Source organism: Mustela lutreola, chromosome 6, assembly GCF_030435805.1.
Source record: "Mustela lutreola isolate mMusLut2 chromosome 6, mMusLut2.pri, whole genome shotgun sequence".
NCBI classification, from domain to species: domain Eukaryota; kingdom Metazoa; phylum Chordata; class Mammalia; order Carnivora; family Mustelidae; genus Mustela; species Mustela lutreola.
The window spans coordinates 22,508,786-22,529,179 of record NC_081295.1 but is presented as its reverse complement, the minus strand read 5'-3'; the positions used below and the strand labels follow the sequence as shown (position 1 = coordinate 22,529,179).

Here is a 20,394-nt window from a genome sequence, read left to right as displayed (position 1 = left end):
GGGCCCGCGAGGGTTTATTCGCGCCTCATTAGCATCTCATTACGCCGCGATCCCGGGCTCGGGGCAGCCCCAGGGCCGCCCACGTCTGCTGGGTGGTGCCCGAGGGCGTGGCGCTGCCGACGCCTGGTTCCGCTTGGGGGTCGGCAACCCGGGCGTGGCTGGCGGAGACCCAGGAGCCCGGGTTCCCGGACGCGCGGCGCCGGAGGGCACAGCGCGGCCCGCGGCTGCATCCCGGCACCCGAGTCTGCGGACCTAGCCCATCCCGGGCGGGCGAGGCCACCCACTCCTGCGCGGTACCAACTCTGCGAGCCGCTTCCGAGCGCTGGGCGGAGGGGGCGCTCGGGCTGGGCAAGAAGTTCCCAGAAGCTGGCGGGTCCGTAGGTGCTCTCCTCACCTCTCTTACCAGGCGATCCACGGCCCGGCCCGGCCCGGCCCGGGCTCCCACGATGGATCCAGACTCGGGCTCCCCTGAGACAAGTCTGCCCCTAGACCCGGGCTGAGGGCATTGGGCACGGATTAAAGTTCCGGGAACTTGGCAGTTGGCAGCTTCCACAGCGGTAGGAGAAGTGAGAGGGCGAGGGGGTCTTGGTGTGGTGGGGGTGAGGGTGGGGTTCGACCGCTACTAAAGGGCAAATAGGAGGGGTGTGTGGGAGAGAGTCCGGATCTCCGGTTTTAAAGCGGGCTTTGGAGAAAGGACCCACAAAACTGTCAATACTGAAAAGGGCTTGAGGAATCTTTGGGATCAACTTCCTCAAATTCTTGATAAGGAAACAGGGCTGAATGTGAAGGTCCTCGAGGTCATTCAACTAGTAAATAAGACATCAGTTCTCATGTATGGAGTAGCTACTATGAGTATAACTATAATTTCAATGATCACAACAGACCCATTTTACTGGAAGAGAAACTGAGGGACACAGAGGTTCTGTAATTTGCAGCATGAAAGGCAGCAAGTGGCAGAGCTAGCTAGCGTGGGGCCCAGGTCCGTGTGCGCTCCACCACACCCCTGTGGAGCCAGTAGGCCAAATGAAAGGCTGGCATTAGAAGAAGCGGTTTCTTTTTTTGGGGAAGTGACACGGTTACATGAGAGACATTGGAGGAATAAATGCGAGGGTCCCTCTCCTTGAGCTCCAGGGACCAGAAAGAGCTGGGTGCCCTTTGGTTCTCCCTTCCTCTTCATTCTCACTTTGTTTTCCCCTGGAAACCCGCAGGGACCCGTTCGACCTGAAGACTCACTGCTCCCAGCTCTAGCTGAGAAGCAGGCAGGGGAAGGCAGGCAAGGGGAAATGCCTGCTCTCTGCTTGGAGAGACAGGGAATTCAGCCAGGTCACACTCAGGAAACTAGGGCAGCCTCCCAGTCGGGGCCATTCCTAGCTCTTGAGTGTGACTCGTCATTTGGCTTGAAATAAATGTGCCCCAAATCAGCCACACCCATACTTAAATACACAGTGTCACAAGTATTCTGTAATCCACTAGAAATGGGTTGCGGGCTGCTAGAACCCCCTCCTGCCTTTCCCTTTCATTAGCAGATGTAAACAATGGGCTGCCCCAACTTCATGTGTTTGCAAAGGCCCTTGAGGATCTGGCCCTTGACTCGGTGACTTTGTTTGCCCTTGCAGCCGGACAGGATTGTGTGGCCCTCTGAAGGATAAATGGTAAAATTTGTCTTTAAAAAAGATCACAGGACAATAACGACTTCAGTGCCAAAAATCTGCTGACTTGGAGTTTCACTCTCTGCCTATTAAAGATACACAGTGGGAGCACTGAGCAATGGGGAGTCTCCCGGTCTAGACTGGGTTAGGTGTGGGCAGACTTCCAGCTCGGCTTCGCGAGCTTAGTGTGACCTTGACAAAGTCACCAACCAGCAGGCTCCAGCCTTACCATTTCTAAATGGAGGCAGTTGAAGAACTCAACCTCCTCAGCCTATTTTGATTCTAAAATCCCGTGATTCGATACTGGTGACCCTAAGAAATGTACAGACTCGAAGGCCTAAACTCCAAGCCATTAAGACAGGATCCATTTCCTTTGACCCACCTTGGGTTCTCTGTCTCAGCAAAGTCGTCTGTTGTCCTGCGGATGACGTGTCTCAGCCACCCTGTAATATGGCCACCTGTGGGTCCGTGAGGTCAAACAGCACACCCACAGTCCCGGGCCCGGAGCTATGGCTGCAGTGTGACCGGGCAGACTCACTTCCTGATGTAAATGTAATTATGAGCTGAGTCCAAAGTGTAGAGTCCTGTGAGCAGACAGGACAGGGCACCTTAACTGCAGTTAGATGGTCAGGGAAGGTCTCCCCGAGGAAGTGACACACTGAATGCTGACAGATGAGCAGACATTAGTCCCAGGAAGTAGAGGCTGAAACCTTCCAAGCCTGAGAAACCACCTGCCTCCAGCTCTCAGGCAGGATATTGCTGAGTGTGTTTGGGGAACAGCAAGGAAGCCAGTGTGGTTGGAAGTGAGAATGGGGAAGAGGCCCAAGAGGAAGATGCATTTTGGATTTTCTTCTGAGCACAGTGGGAATTGGCAGGAGGATTTTAAGCAGAGATAACAATATTTGCCTTAGTAAGACAATATCCATTCGTTTAGTAAGACCCTCTGCTTGCCACTGAAGGCACCATGGTGAGCCCAAATAGATGGCTCTTCCAGTGGAGAAAGGGGTGCAGGGGAGGGGTAGAAAAGGCGGCTCAGGCCTTGGCAGGAGCCCAGGCAAGATTATGGGTTAAATTTGTCCAGAAGCCATTCAATCATACTAGAATTATCTGAGAGGGAGGTGTTTATTTTTTTAATTTTTTAAAAAAGATTTTATTTATTAATTTGAGAGAGAGAGTGAGAGAAAGCATGAGAGGGGAGAAGGTCAGAGGGAGAAGCAGACTTCCCGTGGTGCTGGGAGCCCGATGCAGGCACTGGGAGTCTGGAATCGTGACCTGAGCCGAAGGCAGTCGCTTAACCAACTAAGGCACCTAGAAGCCCATGAGAGGGAGACTTTTTAAGTTGAGAGTTTTGTTTTGAACTCTAGTTTAGCCTGAGGAGGCTTCAGTTTAACCTCATTCAACAAGGATAAAAAAACGAAAACGAAAAGCCAAACTATTTATTTGGAAAATCTTCAAACCCATATTTTACATGATATTACTGGATATTAGGATACTAATCTGTGGATACTAAAACTTAAATAATAAGCCCATACTCTGTGACCAAGGAAGTTAGTTCCCTGACTTGACCACTGCAAATTTTTCCCTCCTTTTGCACGTCATACTGGATATAATAGTACTTTTCAGATTCAGGTTAAAAAGAAAAGAATAGAAAAGAAAAAGACTACAAAGTCTTGTTAGTTACCTAAATGTGTTCAAGTTCTTACATTTTGTGTTGAAAATGTGATTTAATGAACTTTAATTCAAAAGGTCTTCTAGGGCACACGGGTGGCTCAGTTGGTTAAGCGTCTGCATTCCCCACCAAGATCTCGATCCCAGACCGTGGGATCCAGGGCCGCACTGGGCTCCCTGCTCAGGGGGGAGCCTGCCTCCGTCTTCCTCTGCCCCTCCCCTCTCTGCTCACGTGCTGGCTTGCTCACCAGGCCCGCTCCCTCTCCCGTGTTCTCGCTCTCTCAAATAAATTAAAAAAAAAATCTTAAAAAAAAAAAAGCTCTCCTAACGTGGTACATTTTAAGTGACAATGATTTTAGATATACAGTGTGTGTGTATATGTTATATATATACAACATATATTATATATATATTACAGCCCACAAAAGTGTTTGTTGCTTAATTATGTGCAAAGAATTTGAAAGCTAGATAAACTATCACAGTGACATTCCTGCATCTTTTAGAGGTCATTCCTCAACGTCTGCTGTTTACAAAGAGCAAGGGGGATTTTTTTTTTTTTTTTTGGGGTCACTCCTCCAAGCCTGCTGTTTAAGAAAGACCAAGAGTTTTCTTTCAATTCTTAAGAATTTAGGCTTATTTCAGTCTGGAAAGTGAGGATAACAATTCACCTCAATGCTTAACAAATAAGAGTATTTTGGTGGCTAAGTTGGTTAAGTGACCGACTCTTGGTTTTAGCTCAGGTCATGATCTCAGGGTTGTGGGATCAAGCTGGGCATCAGGCTCCAAGCTGGGCATGGAGCCTGCTTAAGATTCTTTCTCTCCCTCTGCCTTCCCCCACTCCCCTGCTCTGATGCTCTCTCGCCCTCTCTAAAACAAAAAACAAAAACCAAACAAACAAAAAAATGTCTGCCCTAAATGTAAAATATCCTGTCAGGAGTTTGAAAAAGAGGCTCACAAAAGCTCATGTTAAGGCATTTTCAAGTTAGCAGTAACTTTCATCCAATAGGTAAATTTCTGTGAAGCTTTTTTTTAAAGATTCTATTTATTTATTTGACACAGAGAGAGCTCACAAGTAGGCAGAGAGGCAGGCATAGAGAGGGGGAACAGGCTCCCTGCAGAACAGAAAGCCTGATGTGGGGCTTGATCCCAGGACGCTGAGATCGTGACCTGAGCTGAAGGCAGAGGCTTTAACCCACCGAGCCACCCAGGCGCCCCACATTTCTGTGAAGCTTTAAACCAACAGTAGTAAAATACTAATATGAATATTAATATGGAAACCGTTCCATAAGACAAAGACTATATGTACCTTTTATAATTGTTTTATGTAAAAAGTTTGTGTGCTAAAATGTCAAACACAAATCAATTCTTAAGTAGGCTCTATGCCAAACTTGGGGCTTGAACCCACGAACCCCGAGATCAGGAGCTGTATATACGCTCAACTGACTGAACCAGCCAGGTGCCTCAGATTCTCAATTTTAGTCAAAAATTTCCTATTACATCAAGCAGACCGTATTTAAATAGAAATCCAGCTTAAAGTATCAAAAGACTGGTGATGGAAAGCCCATCTGGTAGAAGCAGTGTAGTGGGCTCTGCTGGCCCTGTGTATCAGTCTGGCTTTGCCAGTTACTAAGTGACTTTGGGCAAGAGACTTCATCTGTTTGGGCTTCAATGTTCTCATCTACAAAATAGGCACATTACATGCCCCTGGACAATGTCGTGAAGATTAAGTAAAATAAGACTGTGCTGAAGCACAGGGTATAGGTGCCCCCGGGATGCTGCTTCTCTCCTCGTTCCAGATGTGTGTTATTATGGGCTGACCTGTGTCCCCCACCAAATTCATGGTGATGTCCTAACCCCCAGCACCTCAGAATGTGACTGTGTTTGGAGACAAGGCCTTTAAAGAGGCAACTAAGTGAAAATGTGGTTGTTAGGATTAGGGTGGACCCGAATCCAGTGGTGACTGGTGTCCTTCTAAGATTAGGACAAAACACGCAGGGGGCAGACCACATGAAGGAAGACACAGGGAGGAAAGGAGCTCAGGAGGCCTCCGAAGAAACCAACCCTGCCAACAACTTGATCTTGGACTTTTAGCCTCCAGAACTGAGAAAATAATGTTTCTATTGCCTTAAACCACCCAGTCTGAGTTTCTGTCATGGCAGCCCTCGAAAGCCAACAGACCAGTCATGACCGGGGGGGGTCCCTGGAGTTCCCTAACTGCAGGCTGCCATGTAAGTCCTACTTTGTGTGCCATGACACAGGAGAAAGTGGAGAAGCACAAAGATAAGATACAGACCTACCACACTTGGTTTCACTCCTGGCCCGTAGAAAAGACTCAGTAAATGGCAGACGTTATTATCCAATTTATGAAAGCCTAAATGTAAGCATCTGTAATGAGAAAATCCCTATATTCTTCAGCATTATTTAACTAGTTGCTCATAACACTTAGAATCCCAGGAACCAACTGCATAAAATAGAGTAGAGGTAGAAAGTTTCAAGAAATAGATGTAGGGGTGCCTTGCTGGCTCAGTTGGTAGAACATGTGACTCTCAACTTCAGGGTCATGAGTTCAAGCCCCCTGTCTGGCATGGTCCTTAAGTACTTAAAAAAAAAAAAAAAGAAAAAAGCAGCAGATGCAATCAAATGAATAAATAACTCACTTTGATGGTGGGAGCGCCAGTCTTTCCAAGTCTAGCCCTCTACTAAGAGCCCTCTACCAAAGAGTCATTTCTTTTGAAAGTGAGAATGTGCATTTCAGTAACCCAAAGCATAATATTCTATATCCTAAGAAGCACACTTTGTATTTCTGCATTTGTTAAAACAATTTAAAAAACTGTACAAGTTTAGTACAAAATAAGTTGTGAAACATTGAGCCGGCAATTTCTCAAACAATAGAAAACATTTTTATGTACATGACATTTACTTTGGGTACAGAGACATTGAACTTTAGAATTTGGGATTTCAGAGGGCAGAATGTGTATCGGGGACACTAAAGACAGGCTACATTTATAAAGCTCTCATTTCCTCCTCTCCCTTTGACAGCTGGTCAAACAAACCAGAACTCTGACAGAAGATACTTTTATGGCTGAGACCGGCTCTCAAGTTAGAAATAGGTACGCCTGTGTCATACACACAGAACCCACTAGCCACACATGGGGCTATCAAGAGCTCACAGTGTGGTTGGTGTGACTGAGGAACTGGTGATGGGTTGGTTTTTTTTTTTTTCCCAGTATTTTCTTTTAGTCATTTCTTTGCCCAATGTGGGTCTTGAACTCACGATCCTGAGATCAACAGTCACATGCTCTTCTGCCTGAGCTGGCCAGGTGCCCCAGGTTTTAATTTTAATATAAATTTAAACCAGTAATTACTTCAGTTACTGGGAAAAAATTAAGTATGTCTGCAACTGTATGTGAATCTAGGTTTTCAATTGTAAATTGTATGAACTCTAAATACAGATCATGTAAGTCCAAAGAACATTAGCATCCAAATTGTGCACTAAGTAGAAAATATATGAAAAAATATAAAATATCTTATTAATATATTTTTATATTGATTACATGTTGAAATGATATTTGGCACAAGTTGGATTAAATCATTTTATTCAAATTAATTTCACCTTATTTTTAATGCGGCTACTAGAAAATTTAAAATTACATGTGGCCCACATTCTATTTCTCCTAGTGCAGAGGTAGACTGTCACAAAGCTAGTTAAGCTTGACTTATGTGACCATATTTCCTGAATAATTTTCCAGCTCTCCAGACTGAGTAGTTAAAAATTTATTTACGTTAATACCGTGTATCTCCAGCAGAAACCGGGGGCCAGTAAGCTTTGAAAAGCTCGCTAAAAACTTTGCATTTTAAGAATAAGGTTAAAGTAGATAGTTTAAATGACTAAGAACCTGAAATAGCATTTAGGTCATAACTGTATTTGTAAAAATTTTATCTTAGGCTCCACTCGGGGGTGATTTAAACATTACTTTGGCTAATACATGTTAAGATACACATTTTAGAAATTTGTGAATTATATATAATCAAATCTAATTTGGCAAATATGTGGGGAAAAAATGCTTTCATCTTCCCTCAAACCTGAAGAAATGTATTACCTTAACCTCTAAAAAAAACCTTCTTGATTCAGGTAGAAATCAAAGATGCCTAAAGCAAGAAAGTAACTGATCTCAAGATCCAGTTCATTTTAGGACAGATTAGCCCTACTCTCCACCAGCATTATGTTAACTTAGATGTACTAGTGCCCATTCTCTTTTCCAAAATTTTCTATCAGTTCCCTTGAGAGAAAGTAATCATAGTATTCAAAAAGTACACTGGGCTTGAAAACCTAACCCACACATAATTTCAACTTTTGACAATTAAATTTAAAATCCTACCACAGTTATAGACAGGTTACTAAGGCTCTGAGGTTCAGATTATTTTTAAGATTAGGTGATGATATTTACTTTTTAAAATGAGATGTCCATTTTGTGAGATTTAACCTACTTGGCAATAAAAATAGATTATAAGGTCCCATCTCCAGAAAGTTATCAGACACAATGCACAGATCACTTTCAGGATCAATTAGAATTCAGTAGAGTATATTTGACACTTAAATGATATTGAATAAAATCTTATATTCCAGGATAACGGAGTCTTAACTTTATCAAACAAGTATCACTGCTGACAAAAATTCAGAATTTATGGGCTGAATGTCTTGATCCAGTTTCATTAGACTTTTAAATTAAATTTTCAATAACCTGCTTTTAAAAAAATATGTAAATCCAAAAAAAATAAATCCATGTTTCTCAGAAAAGCTGAGTTAAAATTTTTAAAATAATCCTGTACTTTTTTGACTTTATTATATTCATTTTGAGTTACAACAGACTTTCAGTTTCTATGCCTTTGAATCTCCCTTAAATATGACACAAGAACCCACTGTACCACACAGAGATTAAATGTTGACAGTGACTCAGTCTTAGGGAATTAGAAGATAGTAGAAGGACAGATTCTCCGGCATTGTCATCTGTCGCATTCAGCCCTGACTTACCTTAGAAAAGCAACTGTGTTGCCTTTGAGAAATAAAAAAGTGGAACAAACCATTCTACTGCATTCAACCAGTACTGGGCTTCCTTTGTTCTAGAAAAGCTAACTGGAAAGGTCAGCAAAACCATATAACCTGTGGCCGTGGACACTCAAGACTTCGAGTCTAATTCAGTGCCCCCAAATCAAAATTACCCACGACTTTCAGAGATGTCGAGGACAATGAAGACCGTTCGTCAACATCGAAGGCTAAATCCAGATCAGGACAGCACACAAGACACGAAACGCACATCTTGGGGCCTGGGTGGAGAGCGGGAGGACCGTCAGCGAGCGGTCCCGGGACCCGAAGGCTGCGTTCGGAGCGGTTCAGAAAGCCTGCCGTCCTAGGAGCGAGGTGCACCGAAGAGGTTCACGGCCAGAAGGCGCGTCCAGGTCAGGTCAGCTTCGGTCCGGGCTCAGCGGGGCGGGCGGGGGCACGTGGGCAGCGGGCACATGGGCGGTGGGCGGGGCCGGCGGCAGGGGCAGGTGCGGAGCGGGGTCCGGCGCACCTGCCAAGGGCAGCTCCGCGGCCTGCCCCCGCTGGGCATGCAGATGCTCCAGGGTTTCCTTGGAGAGCGTGATTACGTGCACCGGCTCGGTCTGCGCGGGCTCCAGCGGGCTCTCGATCACGCTGAGGCCCTGCATGTGCTCCGTGGGCTCCTGCGGGGCGGACAGAAGGAAGTTCTGCAGCGGCTGCGGTGGCTGCGTGAGCAGGGCCAGGTCGGCAGCCTGCTCCGCCGCCAAGTTCGGAGAGCCCTCCGCGGCGACGATGCTGATTCCCTGGCTGGGGCCCGGCATGAAGTTGATGTTGTGTACAGAATTGGTGACGAGAAGCTGGATTTCCTGCTCTCCGGAGGCCGCGAGCTGATACGGCTGCAGCTGGAGAATATTCCTGACCTCCTCGGTGTTAGGACCGCTGGGGGCATCTGACGCGGGCTTCTCTTTGCTGTGGATTTTCAAGTGAGCCTTCAGGTTGTCCAAGCGCGCGAACTGCAGGTTACACTCCGGGCAGGAGAAAGGCTTTTTGCCCGTGTGCAGAATGCAGTGTCTCCTCTTGGCACTGGAGTCCGAGAAGGACTTGCCACATATGCCACAGGAGTAGGGCTTCTCTCCTCTACAAAAAATACACATTGGACTTTAAGAACAGCTCTGTCTATTACTTCCTGAGGGAGAAGAAGTCAAGAGTAGAGGAAAAGTAACTCAACTGGGAGACGTAAGTCATGCGTTCTACTAACTCAAGGAGTCAGAGCAAGTCACCGCTTTTCAGGGTTTTCCCGTTTCTAACCCTAAAGGGAAAAGGTGGGGATGCTGAGAAAGGTTGGTGGATGGGGCTGGGCTACATGTGATAACATTTTATGATTCTATAGTCCGTATTTTAGATAAGAAAGCAAATATTTATATATTAAACATAAAGTTCCTTTTTGTTTTGTTTTCATCTTCATGGCCAACTTTTAGATTTTTGTGGCCAAATTTAAGTACATGGGATTGACTTCAATATTGAAAACTTGAGTAGGGGGCCTGGGTGGCTCAGTCAGTTAAACTTCCCACTCTCGATTCCCACTCAGGTCATGATCTCAGGGTTGTGAGATCGAGCCCTGTATTGGGGCTCCTCGGTGAGTGTGAAGCCTGCTTTAGCTTTAGGTTCTCTCTCCCTCTGCCCCTCTCCTCCTCCTACCCCCAGCTCCTTCCCTCCCTCTCTCAAAAAAAAAAATCCGAGTAACCCTTAATTACATGTCTTAGAAGAACTACTGAATCAAATCTGGAAGTTGTGCGAACAAAAACATTTATTCAGAAAACATTAATTGTTTTTTTCCTCCTGCTCCCCACCCCCTGAATATTTATTTTTAACTGAAGATTTAAACTTTGGATCAGCCCCCAGCACAAAATAAAAATTCAAGAAATGAAATCAGTAATGCAAACTTTCGCTGGCCAGGACCAGCTTTCCCGATTTCTACCCAAGTGACGAATTTCTTTATTGAAAAGATAAAATATAGTAAACTACACAGAAAGTTCCACCTGTATAATAATTTGGGGAAAAAGATTGTATAAGTAACATATGTCATCCAACTGAACAACAGGGTTCACTGAGGATTCCCATATAAGAAAAATATCTGTAAAACTTTACCTATGGATTCTGATGTGGGTCTGAAGAGAACTCTTTGCTGTGAAAGATTTGCCACAGATTTCACAAGTAAATGGCTTCTCACCTAAAAAAGGGACAGCATTTAGAAATATACATCCAACATAGAGCAAAAAGCAATAATCACCCAGTTTCAAAATATTAAAAGGAAAAAAAAAGGCACTACTACTCGATTCCTTGATGAGCATGAATGAATGAAGCCCTTACCCTACTGTGTACCTAAGTACTGGGTGCTAAGTGCTAAAAGGATACAGAGAAAGTGTAAGATAGGGTTCCTTCCCTTAAAACCAGAGACGACGAGGAACATGATTATACAGGGGACACGAGAGAAAACACTACATTTACTCCCTTACAGTCCACCCTGAGATAACTCACAACTCTCATACCGGACCTTTCTGGGAATATCGGCGCACTGGGGTGACTTGCACATCATTCACATTTATGTCTGCCTTGCAACGTACCCAGAGTCTGACCACTTCTCACCACCTCACTACCACCGCCGTCTCTCTGCAGCAGCCGAACTTCTGTCCCAGCTCCCCTGCTGTCCACAGTAAATGTGGCGACCACAGTGACCCTACAGGCAGTCTGATCATTTCACACCTCTGCTGCAAACACTCCAAGGCCCCCTGTTCCCATCTGGAGATAAAAACCAAAGCCCTAAGCCTACACAGAAGGCATCATGTATCTGTCTGCCCAGCCCCGGTCCTTGTCCTAAGCTTTTCTAACCTCACCAGCCACTCTCCCTTTGCTCACTGCTCAGCCTTCCAGGCCCTATGGAGAGTCACCAGACACCCCACCCCGAGCAAGCCCCATGCGGGGCTCCTGCACCCAGCACCCCTCCCCCAGCACATGTCACCTAGGGGATTCCCACTGTGGTTCACCATCTGTACTGACTTCAAGTCTCTGCTCAAATGTCACTTTTCCAGCATGGAGGCCTCACCACCACCAAGAGCAGTGTCCTCCCCTCCCGCCTCCGGAGCCAACAGTCCTTCGTCCCCTTCTCCCGTCCGTGTTCCCACAGTGCTAGCCCCACTTCACAGACTGTCCGTGTTCTTTCTCATCCCTCTCCCCCATTCGCAGGGCACTTGGTGGGCTCGTCCACTCCCACTACCCCTGTGCCTGGAATCAGGCCTGGCACAACGTCCCAGAAACCCCTGATGAATGAATGCATTTCCCAGAGTGGAAACTAAGGTCCACGAAAAACAAGGCTGCTCCAGGCTCCACAAGGAATTCATAAAGTTTCAACAACCGTTTCTTCGGCATTAGTCTGTACACCGCGCATACACCCGACAGACTGTCCCATCCTCCGGAAATGGAAGTAAGTGGTCCTCATGCAGGCAAGGGAACTATGCATTTAAAGAAAAGAACGAACAAAATCCCACTTAACCAGGTAACAGCCGCGGGTGGGTGCAGTTGGAAGCGGGGCTTCCCTTCCACAGCCTCTGCTGGAAAACTGATGCCAGACAGCTCTCCAAGCTCCATCCAGGCACGGCACGCCGGTGCCAGCTTGGGCAAGTCAGCATCTCCGCGTTAGCTACTCTTACCACTCAGAAGGTGAAAGCCAGGCCACCGCATTCTCCTCCCTAGGCTTCCCAAACCAGAGCTGGGGCCCACGCTGACACCAGGGTATGTGCTCCTTTCTTCAGATGCAAAGACTGAGGACCTGCTCGTCGTGTCAAGGTCCATTTCGGAAACATACTAACAGTGTTCACCCTACCATTCGGTGCCATCTGGGTTGACAACATCTGAGAAGTCTTTCTGTCTTCAAGTGTTTAAAATCATGGAAATTCTTTCCAGGAACATACAGGCCCTCAGGATCTACCTGGACCGGGCCACTTGGGACCACTTCCACGGCCACCACACTGTGCAAGCCCCAGATTACTGCAACAGCCTTCGAACAGGTCTCTGGCTCGCCCCACCCCACACCGAAGCTGGGATGATCCTATACAAATTCTAAGTCGTATCACCTCGCTGGGAGCAAAATCCAGTCTTTATTGTGGCCTCCAGTGTTTGGAAGCCTGAGGGCACACCAGATTCACCGAGGACATTTTTACACCTAGCAGTTCCGAGGCCCTACCCAAGGTTAATTCACTCAGATTCTCTGGGGTTGGGACCAGGTTTTTCTTTTTTTAAAGCTTCTCAGGGGATTGAAGCCTGAGCCTCAGCTGCTCAACCAAGAAGCCCCGTTACACAGACTCCAGTTGCCACGGCTGTGCCCCTACCTGAAGCCTTCTGATGCCCACCGGCCTGGCAGTTCTCGGACAAGCTGGAAACTCTTGTGTCTCCAGGCTTTGCACCTGCTGTTCCCTCTGCATGGGATGCTCTTCCCCTGTGCAGCCGCAAAGGCTGTCTCCCTCCCAGAGCATTCAGATCTATATCCAAGGTGTCCCCTCATCAGTGAGGCCTTCTCAGACACAGACAGGGGCAGCGCCACTTCCCACATCCTAACCCCCTTCCTGAGCGTTTAGCTCTCCATGGCCTCGGGCCCCACCTAACATGCTAAGTAGTCACTGTCCTTTGTCTTCCCTGGCCTGCAGCGGCGGCTCTGGCCACCTCACTCACCACTGCTGCAGCCTCAGCACCCAGACAGAGCGGTGCCTGGGACCCAGGAGCTGTTCTGTGGGTGAATTAAATGTCACAAAACCTATTAATGATAACATCCGCAGAAAGATTATAGAGAGACCCCTTTTCACAGAACTCCTACTCTATGAGCCACTTATTCTAAGAAAACAGATTACGTTTAAGGAGAAGAACTTGTGTTTATTAAAAAATGTCCAAAGCAGTATAAGTTAATCTGATACATAATTTTAGGAAACAATTTAAGTGAAACATTAAAGAGCCAAACTGTAAAAGGAAGCTTTTCTTAGAAGATCTAACAGGTTCATTCGTAAGACGTGCTCCTTACCAAAAGGTCTAAAAGACCTGCACTTTTCCTTTGCTGTTTTTTTTTTTTTTTTTTTTTTAAGATTTTATTTATTTATTTGACACAGAGAGACAGACACAGCAAGAGAAGGAACACAAGCAGGGGGAGAGGGAGAAGCTGACTCCTGCTGAGCAGGGAGCCCGACATGGGGCTCGATCCCAGAATCCTGGGATCAGGGCCTAAGCCAAAGCCAGACACTTAACTACTGAGCCACCCAGGCACCCCTCTTTGCTGTTCTTAAGTTAAAGAATTTGACCTGCCTCCTCTTTATCCCTGAAGCTGATTTTTCTAGAGGCGGCGATGCTTAAGTTTGAAGTATGGGTTTTGGGGAACAAGTGGGAAAACCCTTGGTGCCTATGCCACCTTTGTGTTTGTTTTGTTTTACTTTCTTTTCTTAAAAAAATTATCTCAGTAATCTTCAGCGCTGAAGTACACTCTTAGTGTACTTCACTGAGAACCAGAGAACAGAACCAGACTCAGACTTGTACTATTTTGTGGTATTAAATGGATTTTCTTTTCTTTTCTTTTTTTTAAGTATGCTCCACAGCCAGTGTGGGGCCCAAAGTGGGACTTGAACTCACGACCCTGAGATCAAGCCCTGAGCTGAGATTAAGAGTCAAGACGCTCAACTGACTGAGCCACCCTGGCGCCCCTCAAATGAATTTTCATACAGGAATAGTGCTCAGTAAGCCATCTCTGCGTTGCTAAGAAATAGGGTCAGTATCTCCCCACAGAATGGTGTTGACAGCCTTCTGCCTTGGGCTTTTAAATGGTCATCTAAAATTCCCAGCCAATTTGTGATATGGAGCCTGAGGAGGGGACCTTCTCACCCCTCCGCAAACGTGACGTATACCAGAAAGGAAGGCCAAGATGGGAGTTTTATTACCTGTGTGTGTTCGTAGATGTTTCTTTAGCTGAGACACGTCCATGAACTTGCGATGGCAGTGGTTGCATTCCGGTAATGAGTGGCCTTGTCGCAACAATAAAAAAAGTGTCAGTGCATGTATGCGCTCTCTCCCTGCATTTCTTCAGTGATTTGTGTTAAAGCACTGCCCTGAAAAATAATCACTTTAAATATGGCACCTTAATTAAAACAACAACAATTTTTTTTATTAATTTGGGGACAGGTAATATTTTCCTATGCATTGCAACTCACTGCTTCCCCAGGAGAGCTGGGCCCCTTCCAATCTCCCTAAAAGTCATTTTCTTTCCCCCCTGAAGCATGGGTGTGACTGTGGCCAACTGACTCCAGTGTCACTCCCAACCCCTCATTTATTTCTTATCAGCTGGCAGGGGAGAAGAAGCTAGGTGGGGGAAAGCCTGCACTGACAGCTATGAGGTGGGGATATTTCTGTCCAACCACCATTAGTAACCCATCAACCGGTGCCCTCTTAGTCAACTGGCACCTTTTTTTAAAAGTTTATTTTATTTTATTAATTTGACAGAGAGAGAGAGAGAGATCAATCACAAGTAGGCAGAGATGCAGGCAGGTGGGGAGGTGGGGGGAAGCAGACTCCCTGCTGAGCAGAGAGCCCACTGCGGGGCTCGATCCCAGGACCCTGAGATCATGACCTGAGCTGAAGGCAGAGGCTTAACCCACTGAGCCACCCAGGTGCCCCTCAACTGGCACTTTTGAAAGATATGAATCCTGTAGGGTTTCTGTATATGGCACCAAACTATAGTATAAAATTAAATATAAATTACAAGGTCATAGACAATTACACAAGGACCTCTAATTCACATTGCTTTTTAAGATTCTTTCCCTAAAGACTAATTATCTTCCACAGTAGGACCCTACTATTTCAGAAGTAATTTGTATTTATGTTTCTCCCCCACCAAATTTTTCCCTCCCTTTATTGTACCTGTATGAACTCGGTAATGGCTCTTTAGTTGCCTTTTCTGGCTGAAATATTTTCCACACTGATCACAGGTGAAAGACTTCTGTCCTGCCAAAGAAAAAACAAGACACTAAAACCCGCAAAAACTATAAAGAACTATAACACGGTGGGCCCAGGTCCCCATTTTCCATGAATGATACAAGTGACTTGCCTACGTACCCAAATGACCTCAGAGTCAAAGCACAGTACCAAAAATGTGCAAAGGTATGTGAGGCAGTAGGGAGTGATGGGGACTGGGGCAGAACTGGAGAATTCAAGTTTCCCCAAGTCACCCAAGTAAAAAATTTCTAAGCTCTGGGAGTTAATCAAAACGTGTACGTTGAGCTCCCAGCAGCTGTTTTATAAGCTCTAGGTTAAGCCAGAACACTGTGCACAACTCTAAACTATGGCCTGGTAGAGGCAGACACCATATGGGAGATGTCGCCAGGCGGAGAAAAGACCACCGTGACCACAGGAACGCCCAGCCCAGGACCCCGGCGGCAGGTGGCCCTCTGGTGCGAGCCCCGCTACCTGAATGCAGGCTCATGTGCTCTAGCAGCGAGTGCTTGGTGGTGAGAGCCTTGCCGCACACGGTGCAGGTGTAGGGCCGCTCGCCTGTGTGCATCCGGGTGTGGACCTGCAGGGAGTGCTTCTGGGCAAAGCCTTTTCCGCACTCATTACACTTGAAAGGTCGCTCCCCTGGAATGAGAGCCCCAGAAGTCAGGGTGAGCAAGAACATGCACATCTTGGTTTCCTCCTAAATTAAAACAATAGAGGGATTTCTCTTCACTGGCACATCTCCCAAATGCCCAGAACGGGAGAGAAAACCTCAGCAATAAAGTCTGGCAAGCCGGAACAGATGAGTCTGATGCCAGCAGTGAGGACCGCTGAGATACAACCCAAGAAAGAGCCTCCACAATGCCCAGGAATTGGTGGCACTTGTCATCTCTGAGAAAGGGGGTAAGGAGGGGGATATATGACAGTCTGTGCCAAAGGCACTGAGACCCCCCGACAAGGCCCAAGGACCCAGAATGCCAGCCCGCTCCCCAATAAAGGATGTGGGCTGTTCTCTGAAGACGATAAAAGCCTCTGGACTCAGGGTCTCCAGGTACAGTGGAGTGGGACTGCCCCAGGGACAGCAAGTCCAAGTTTACATTTGGGGTGATGAGACTCTGCCCAGCCTCCCCTGCTCCTGCTCTAGTCACTGGCAGCCAGGCCCAGAGCCTCCGGTGGGAGGGCAGAACATCTTCAGGAACGTGGTGGGCCAGGGTAAGAGGGCTGCAGCTGCGCAGCCAGGTGTGGGGGATGGGGTGGGGTCCAGCCACGCCACCCCCAGTGACATCGCCGGCCACAGGCCTGCTCCGCACCCTCGTGGTGGCCAGCAGCTTGCAGTCAACGATTCCAACACAGGATTAAATGTGATTTTTCAAAACATCACCATTCAAGGAAGGCCTTCTAGTAGCTGAAACAGATACCAAATCACCTAAGAAAAAAAGGCAACTTGTGGAAAACAGAGGCTGCCCAAGGGAAAGCTAGGGGCTGACAAACAAGCGACTGCTGTCATTAACATGCTCACAGAGGGAAGATACTACACTGGGAACCAAAAAAAAAAAAAAAAAAAAAGGAATTTATAGAGAATAAAAAAAAGGCTCCTAGAAGTAAAACAGCGTAGAAACAAAACTCTTTTAAGAGTTTAAAGATAAAGGGGAAATCCCCTAGAATGTAAAGCTGAAAGTGATGGGAATTAAGAGGTAAGTACTTTAGAGGGTGGTGGGTCCAGAGGTTCAACATCCAAATTCCAGGGAATTCTATAAAGAGAGAGCACAGAAAACCGATGGGAGATATTATCCGTGAAATAATCCCTGAAAATTTTTCTGGAACTGCAAGATGGGAGTTTCCAAACTGTATGGATCTACTGGTAGCCACTGAAATGAGCTGAACACTGACCCAGGCAAGAGTGAGTCACTGCAAAATGTAAGAAGACTGGGGACAAGAGGGAAGATCCAAGTGCTGTTTCCCTTAACAAATATTACAGAACTAGTCAACTCTCTACACTATCCTCTATTACAGAGCAACAAATATTTCCCAAGGGTCTACTTTGTTTAAAGAGCCAGAATTCGGGGTTCTCAACCCATTTTTCAAAAACACCAAGGCCCCAATCAAACCAGGAGCTCTGGGGGCTGGCGCTCAGTCACGGGCAGTTTTAGATGCTCCCTACGTGATTCTATTGTGTGGTCAGGTTGAGAACCACACGGCTAGCTCTGCTGGAGGAGAGGAGACTTAACTAGCTCTGGTCCCTAGACTGAAGTTTACAATTAGGTTGAGGGGTGTTTAGCTGGTTAACTACAACCTGACCCAAAGCAGAGTGAGTTAAGGAAGGGAGAGCTCAAAAAGAGAAAGGGATTTCTGCCTCGGGCTGCACTGTCCAACATGGTGCCAGTTAATTAAAATAAAAAACTCAGTTCCTCAGTCACGTTCACCACATGTCAAGTGCTCAAAATCACACGTGGCTGGCGAGCACCATATTAGATGGCGCAGACAGAACATTTCTGTCCTCACAAACGGGTCTACTGGCCAGTGCTGGGCCAGAAGGACGGAAAAGAAGACATTTACAGCTAGATGGCGGAATGAGAAAGTTGTCCCCACAGACCTGGGCAAAAGCAGAGCTATAGCGGTCAAGATGAAGAATGTTTACAAATCAGAAAGCCAAGTAACTCTGGCTAGAGTATGACATCCGGGTCTTAAATCCTTGAACCAATGAGGCCAAGTAAAAACAGGGTTCTGCCATCAGGCTACCGGGGTTCAAATCCCAGCTCTGTCACTAAATAGCTGACCTGGGCAAATTATTTCTGGGACTTGGTCTCTTTGTCTGTCCAATAGAGATAACATTCCCTATTTCACAGGCCTGTTGTGAGAACTAGCTGCAGGACCATATACATAAAGATCTTATTATAAGGCCCATCACCCGGAAGTTGCACAATCAACGAATGCTATCACCATCATCCCTCCAAAACGTGCCCCACTAAGCTGCGAAAGGACAATTACCCGTGTGGCTCCTCTGGTGGACTGCCAAAAAGTGATTGTACTTAAACACTTTGCCACAGTCCTTACAACAGGCCTCAGGGCCCCCTGGGCGCCTTCTCCTTCCACAGACCCTTTTGGCTGAACTCTGCTCGTCTTCATCCCCGCCAAGTTTGTAATCTTTAAGCTTGACGGACCTCTGAATCCTCCGCTTGCTGTACCGACTCTTGCTGTCCTGCCCATCCTGGGTCTTGGGATCACAGTTCTCGTCTTTCTCAGCAGGCATTTCCTCCCCTCTGCCCGGCTCACAGGCAGGCTCGGGCTCTTCCAGATCTTTCACCGGAATCTGTTCATTCAGTGTGCCACCATCTGCCTCTTTCACCACAAAGTTGTGTCTATTTTGAACTGAATTGTTTACTCTCAGCTGTATTTCTTCCTCGGCAGCCAGTTGTGATTTCCCCTCCTGCCCACTGTTGACTTTTCTCGGTCTCCCCCGCTTCCGTTTCGGAGGACCATTTTTCTTATTAGAAATCACCACCACCGGAGCGCCAACGGTGTTCAGAGGCGTTGGCTTTGGGGAGCTGTGATTATTCTGAAAATCTGTGTAAGCCTTTACCAGGTCATAGACCTTTAAGAACTGAGCAGTGGCCAGAATTTGTTCTGTGCTTTTCTCGCTGGCCTGGAGACAACCCGTGTAGATGAACTCCAGCAGGATACCAAATATGTCGGCAACCATGCCTTCCAGCATGTAAATGGACTGGCCGATCTCCCCCTCTTCAGCAAACATCATTGAGAAGTATTCACTACTGGCCGCGAGTAAGGCTTTGTGAGCCCGGAAATGCACATTCTCCACGATTAACGTGATGTCACAGAGAAAGCCTTTCTTCCGCTGATCCTCAAAACTGGCCAGAACAGTGTCGCTGTGAGTGTCTGAGTGTACAACGAGCTGCCCAGAAGGCTCTGATGACGTTTCTGCCATTTTCTGTAGAGGCCAAGAAGCGTGAAGCCTGAAATAAGAAAATAATGATTAAAAAGGAGGACTCATCATCTACACAGATTAAACCTGGCCCAAGCGAACCTACGATTCACATCACACGGTTAAATGAATTTGACCATTTACCACGTTCAGGAGTGGACTTACAAACCGAGACCGCGACTCTCATCCCTGTCACACCGTTACCTAGCTAGGTGACTTTCCAACATCCGCGCTACTTCTCCGGGGTCTGTTTTCTCCTCTGTAAAATTAAGGAATGGGAATCAACCATCTTGAAAGTCCTTTCCCAGCACTAACTTTCCACAGTTGCACAGATTAGAGTGGGAACTACAATGTCTCGATTTCACGCATTTTTAACCATTTTGCCTGTGAAAACATAGAAAAGAGGCAAAGAAAATGTACACGAATCTGGAGATAGCTGCAACTGAGTAAAAACCGGAGGCGCATCGGGCCTCCCTCGGCAAGGGGGTGGCACGATCGCCCAGACTGGCCGCCAGGCAGCGCCCGAACTGGCGGGAGGCGATTCTCCCCCACCCCCACCCCCACCCCGGCCCCGCGTGGCTGGGCCCCCACCACGGCCTGAGCCCACTCGGGCGGGACAGGGGAGCGCAGGGCTGGGGAGCGCCCGACACGGCCGCGATCCCGCGCCCACGGCTGGCGAGTCCGGGGCAGACCTACCTCTCGGGGCGCCCGGCCCACCCTGCAGCCTGGCGGGAGCACTCCCGCCGGGGCCGCCCTGGCGCCCCGCTCCGCAGAACCCGCCGCCGGGGCTCCTGCGCCTCCCCGCCCCGGACTGGGGCCCCCGCGACGCCGCCGCCAACCCGGAAGCGCCGGCGCCGGGAGCCTGCGCGCGGACGCCGGACCACGTGGCCGCGGAGGCGCCCGGGGCGGGGCCGCTGTGGCGACTGCGGAGCACCGGGGGCGGCGGATGGGGCGTGGCGTTGTCGCCGCGACGGTGTAAGTTTTCGGCCGCGTTCGACAGGATGTCTGTCCTCGGCACTTAACCAGCTTTGTCTTTTCCCAGGCGCGGAAGCTCACGTTGAGTGTGAGACGAATGA

General features: G+C 47.6%; 1 protein-coding gene and 1 long non-coding RNA gene across 12 annotated transcripts; one reads left to right on the top strand and one right to left on the bottom strand.

Moving 5' to 3' along the window:
• The first annotated feature begins 419 nt into the window (after positions 1 to 419).
• Positions 420 to 8,576, top strand: LOC131833530 (uncharacterized). Its single transcript, XR_009354507.1, has 3 exons — positions 420 to 557; positions 6,357 to 6,427; positions 8,443 to 8,576. It is a non-coding gene; the product is annotated as an uncharacterized LOC131833530 (long non-coding RNA).
• Positions 6,090 to 20,190, bottom strand: ZBTB24 (zinc finger and BTB domain containing 24). Of its 11 annotated transcripts, none has more exons than XM_059176898.1 (8): positions 20,011 to 20,185; positions 19,523 to 19,572; positions 18,367 to 19,349; positions 15,853 to 16,020; positions 15,307 to 15,390; positions 14,331 to 14,414; positions 10,507 to 10,588; positions 6,090 to 9,495 (listed from the first exon to the last, which is right to left on the bottom strand). In XM_059176898.1, exons 2-8 carry the CDS (start codon positions 19,543 to 19,545, stop codon positions 8,781 to 8,783), a joined length of 2,139 nt encoding a protein of 712 aa, XP_059032881.1. In that variant the 5' UTR covers positions 19,546 to 19,572; positions 20,011 to 20,185; the 3' UTR covers positions 6,090 to 8,780. The 11 variants fall into 11 exon arrangements, 9 of the variants coding, with proteins under 9 accessions (XP_059032881.1, XP_059032883.1, XP_059032880.1 ...); XM_059176900.1 differs by having other exon boundaries at positions 19,484 to 19,702; positions 20,015 to 20,185; XM_059176897.1 differs by having other exon boundaries at positions 19,523 to 19,702; positions 20,015 to 20,185.
• Positions 20,191 to 20,394: the final 204 nt, after the last annotated feature.

Bases quoted from the DNA above. Each gene is read 5' to 3' on its own strand.
- ZBTB24 (XM_059176898.1), bottom strand. From the start codon at position 19,545: ATGTTGGAAAGTCACCTAGCTAG. The intron at 16,021-18,366 runs GTAATTGTCCTT...CTCTCATTCCAG, and splicing joins CCACCAGAGGAGCCACACGG to GGGAGCGACCTTTCAAGTGT. The intron at 15,391-15,852 runs GTAGCGGGGCTC...TTTCTTTGGCAG, and splicing joins GCACATGAGCCTGCATTCAG to GACAGAAGTCTTTCACCTGT.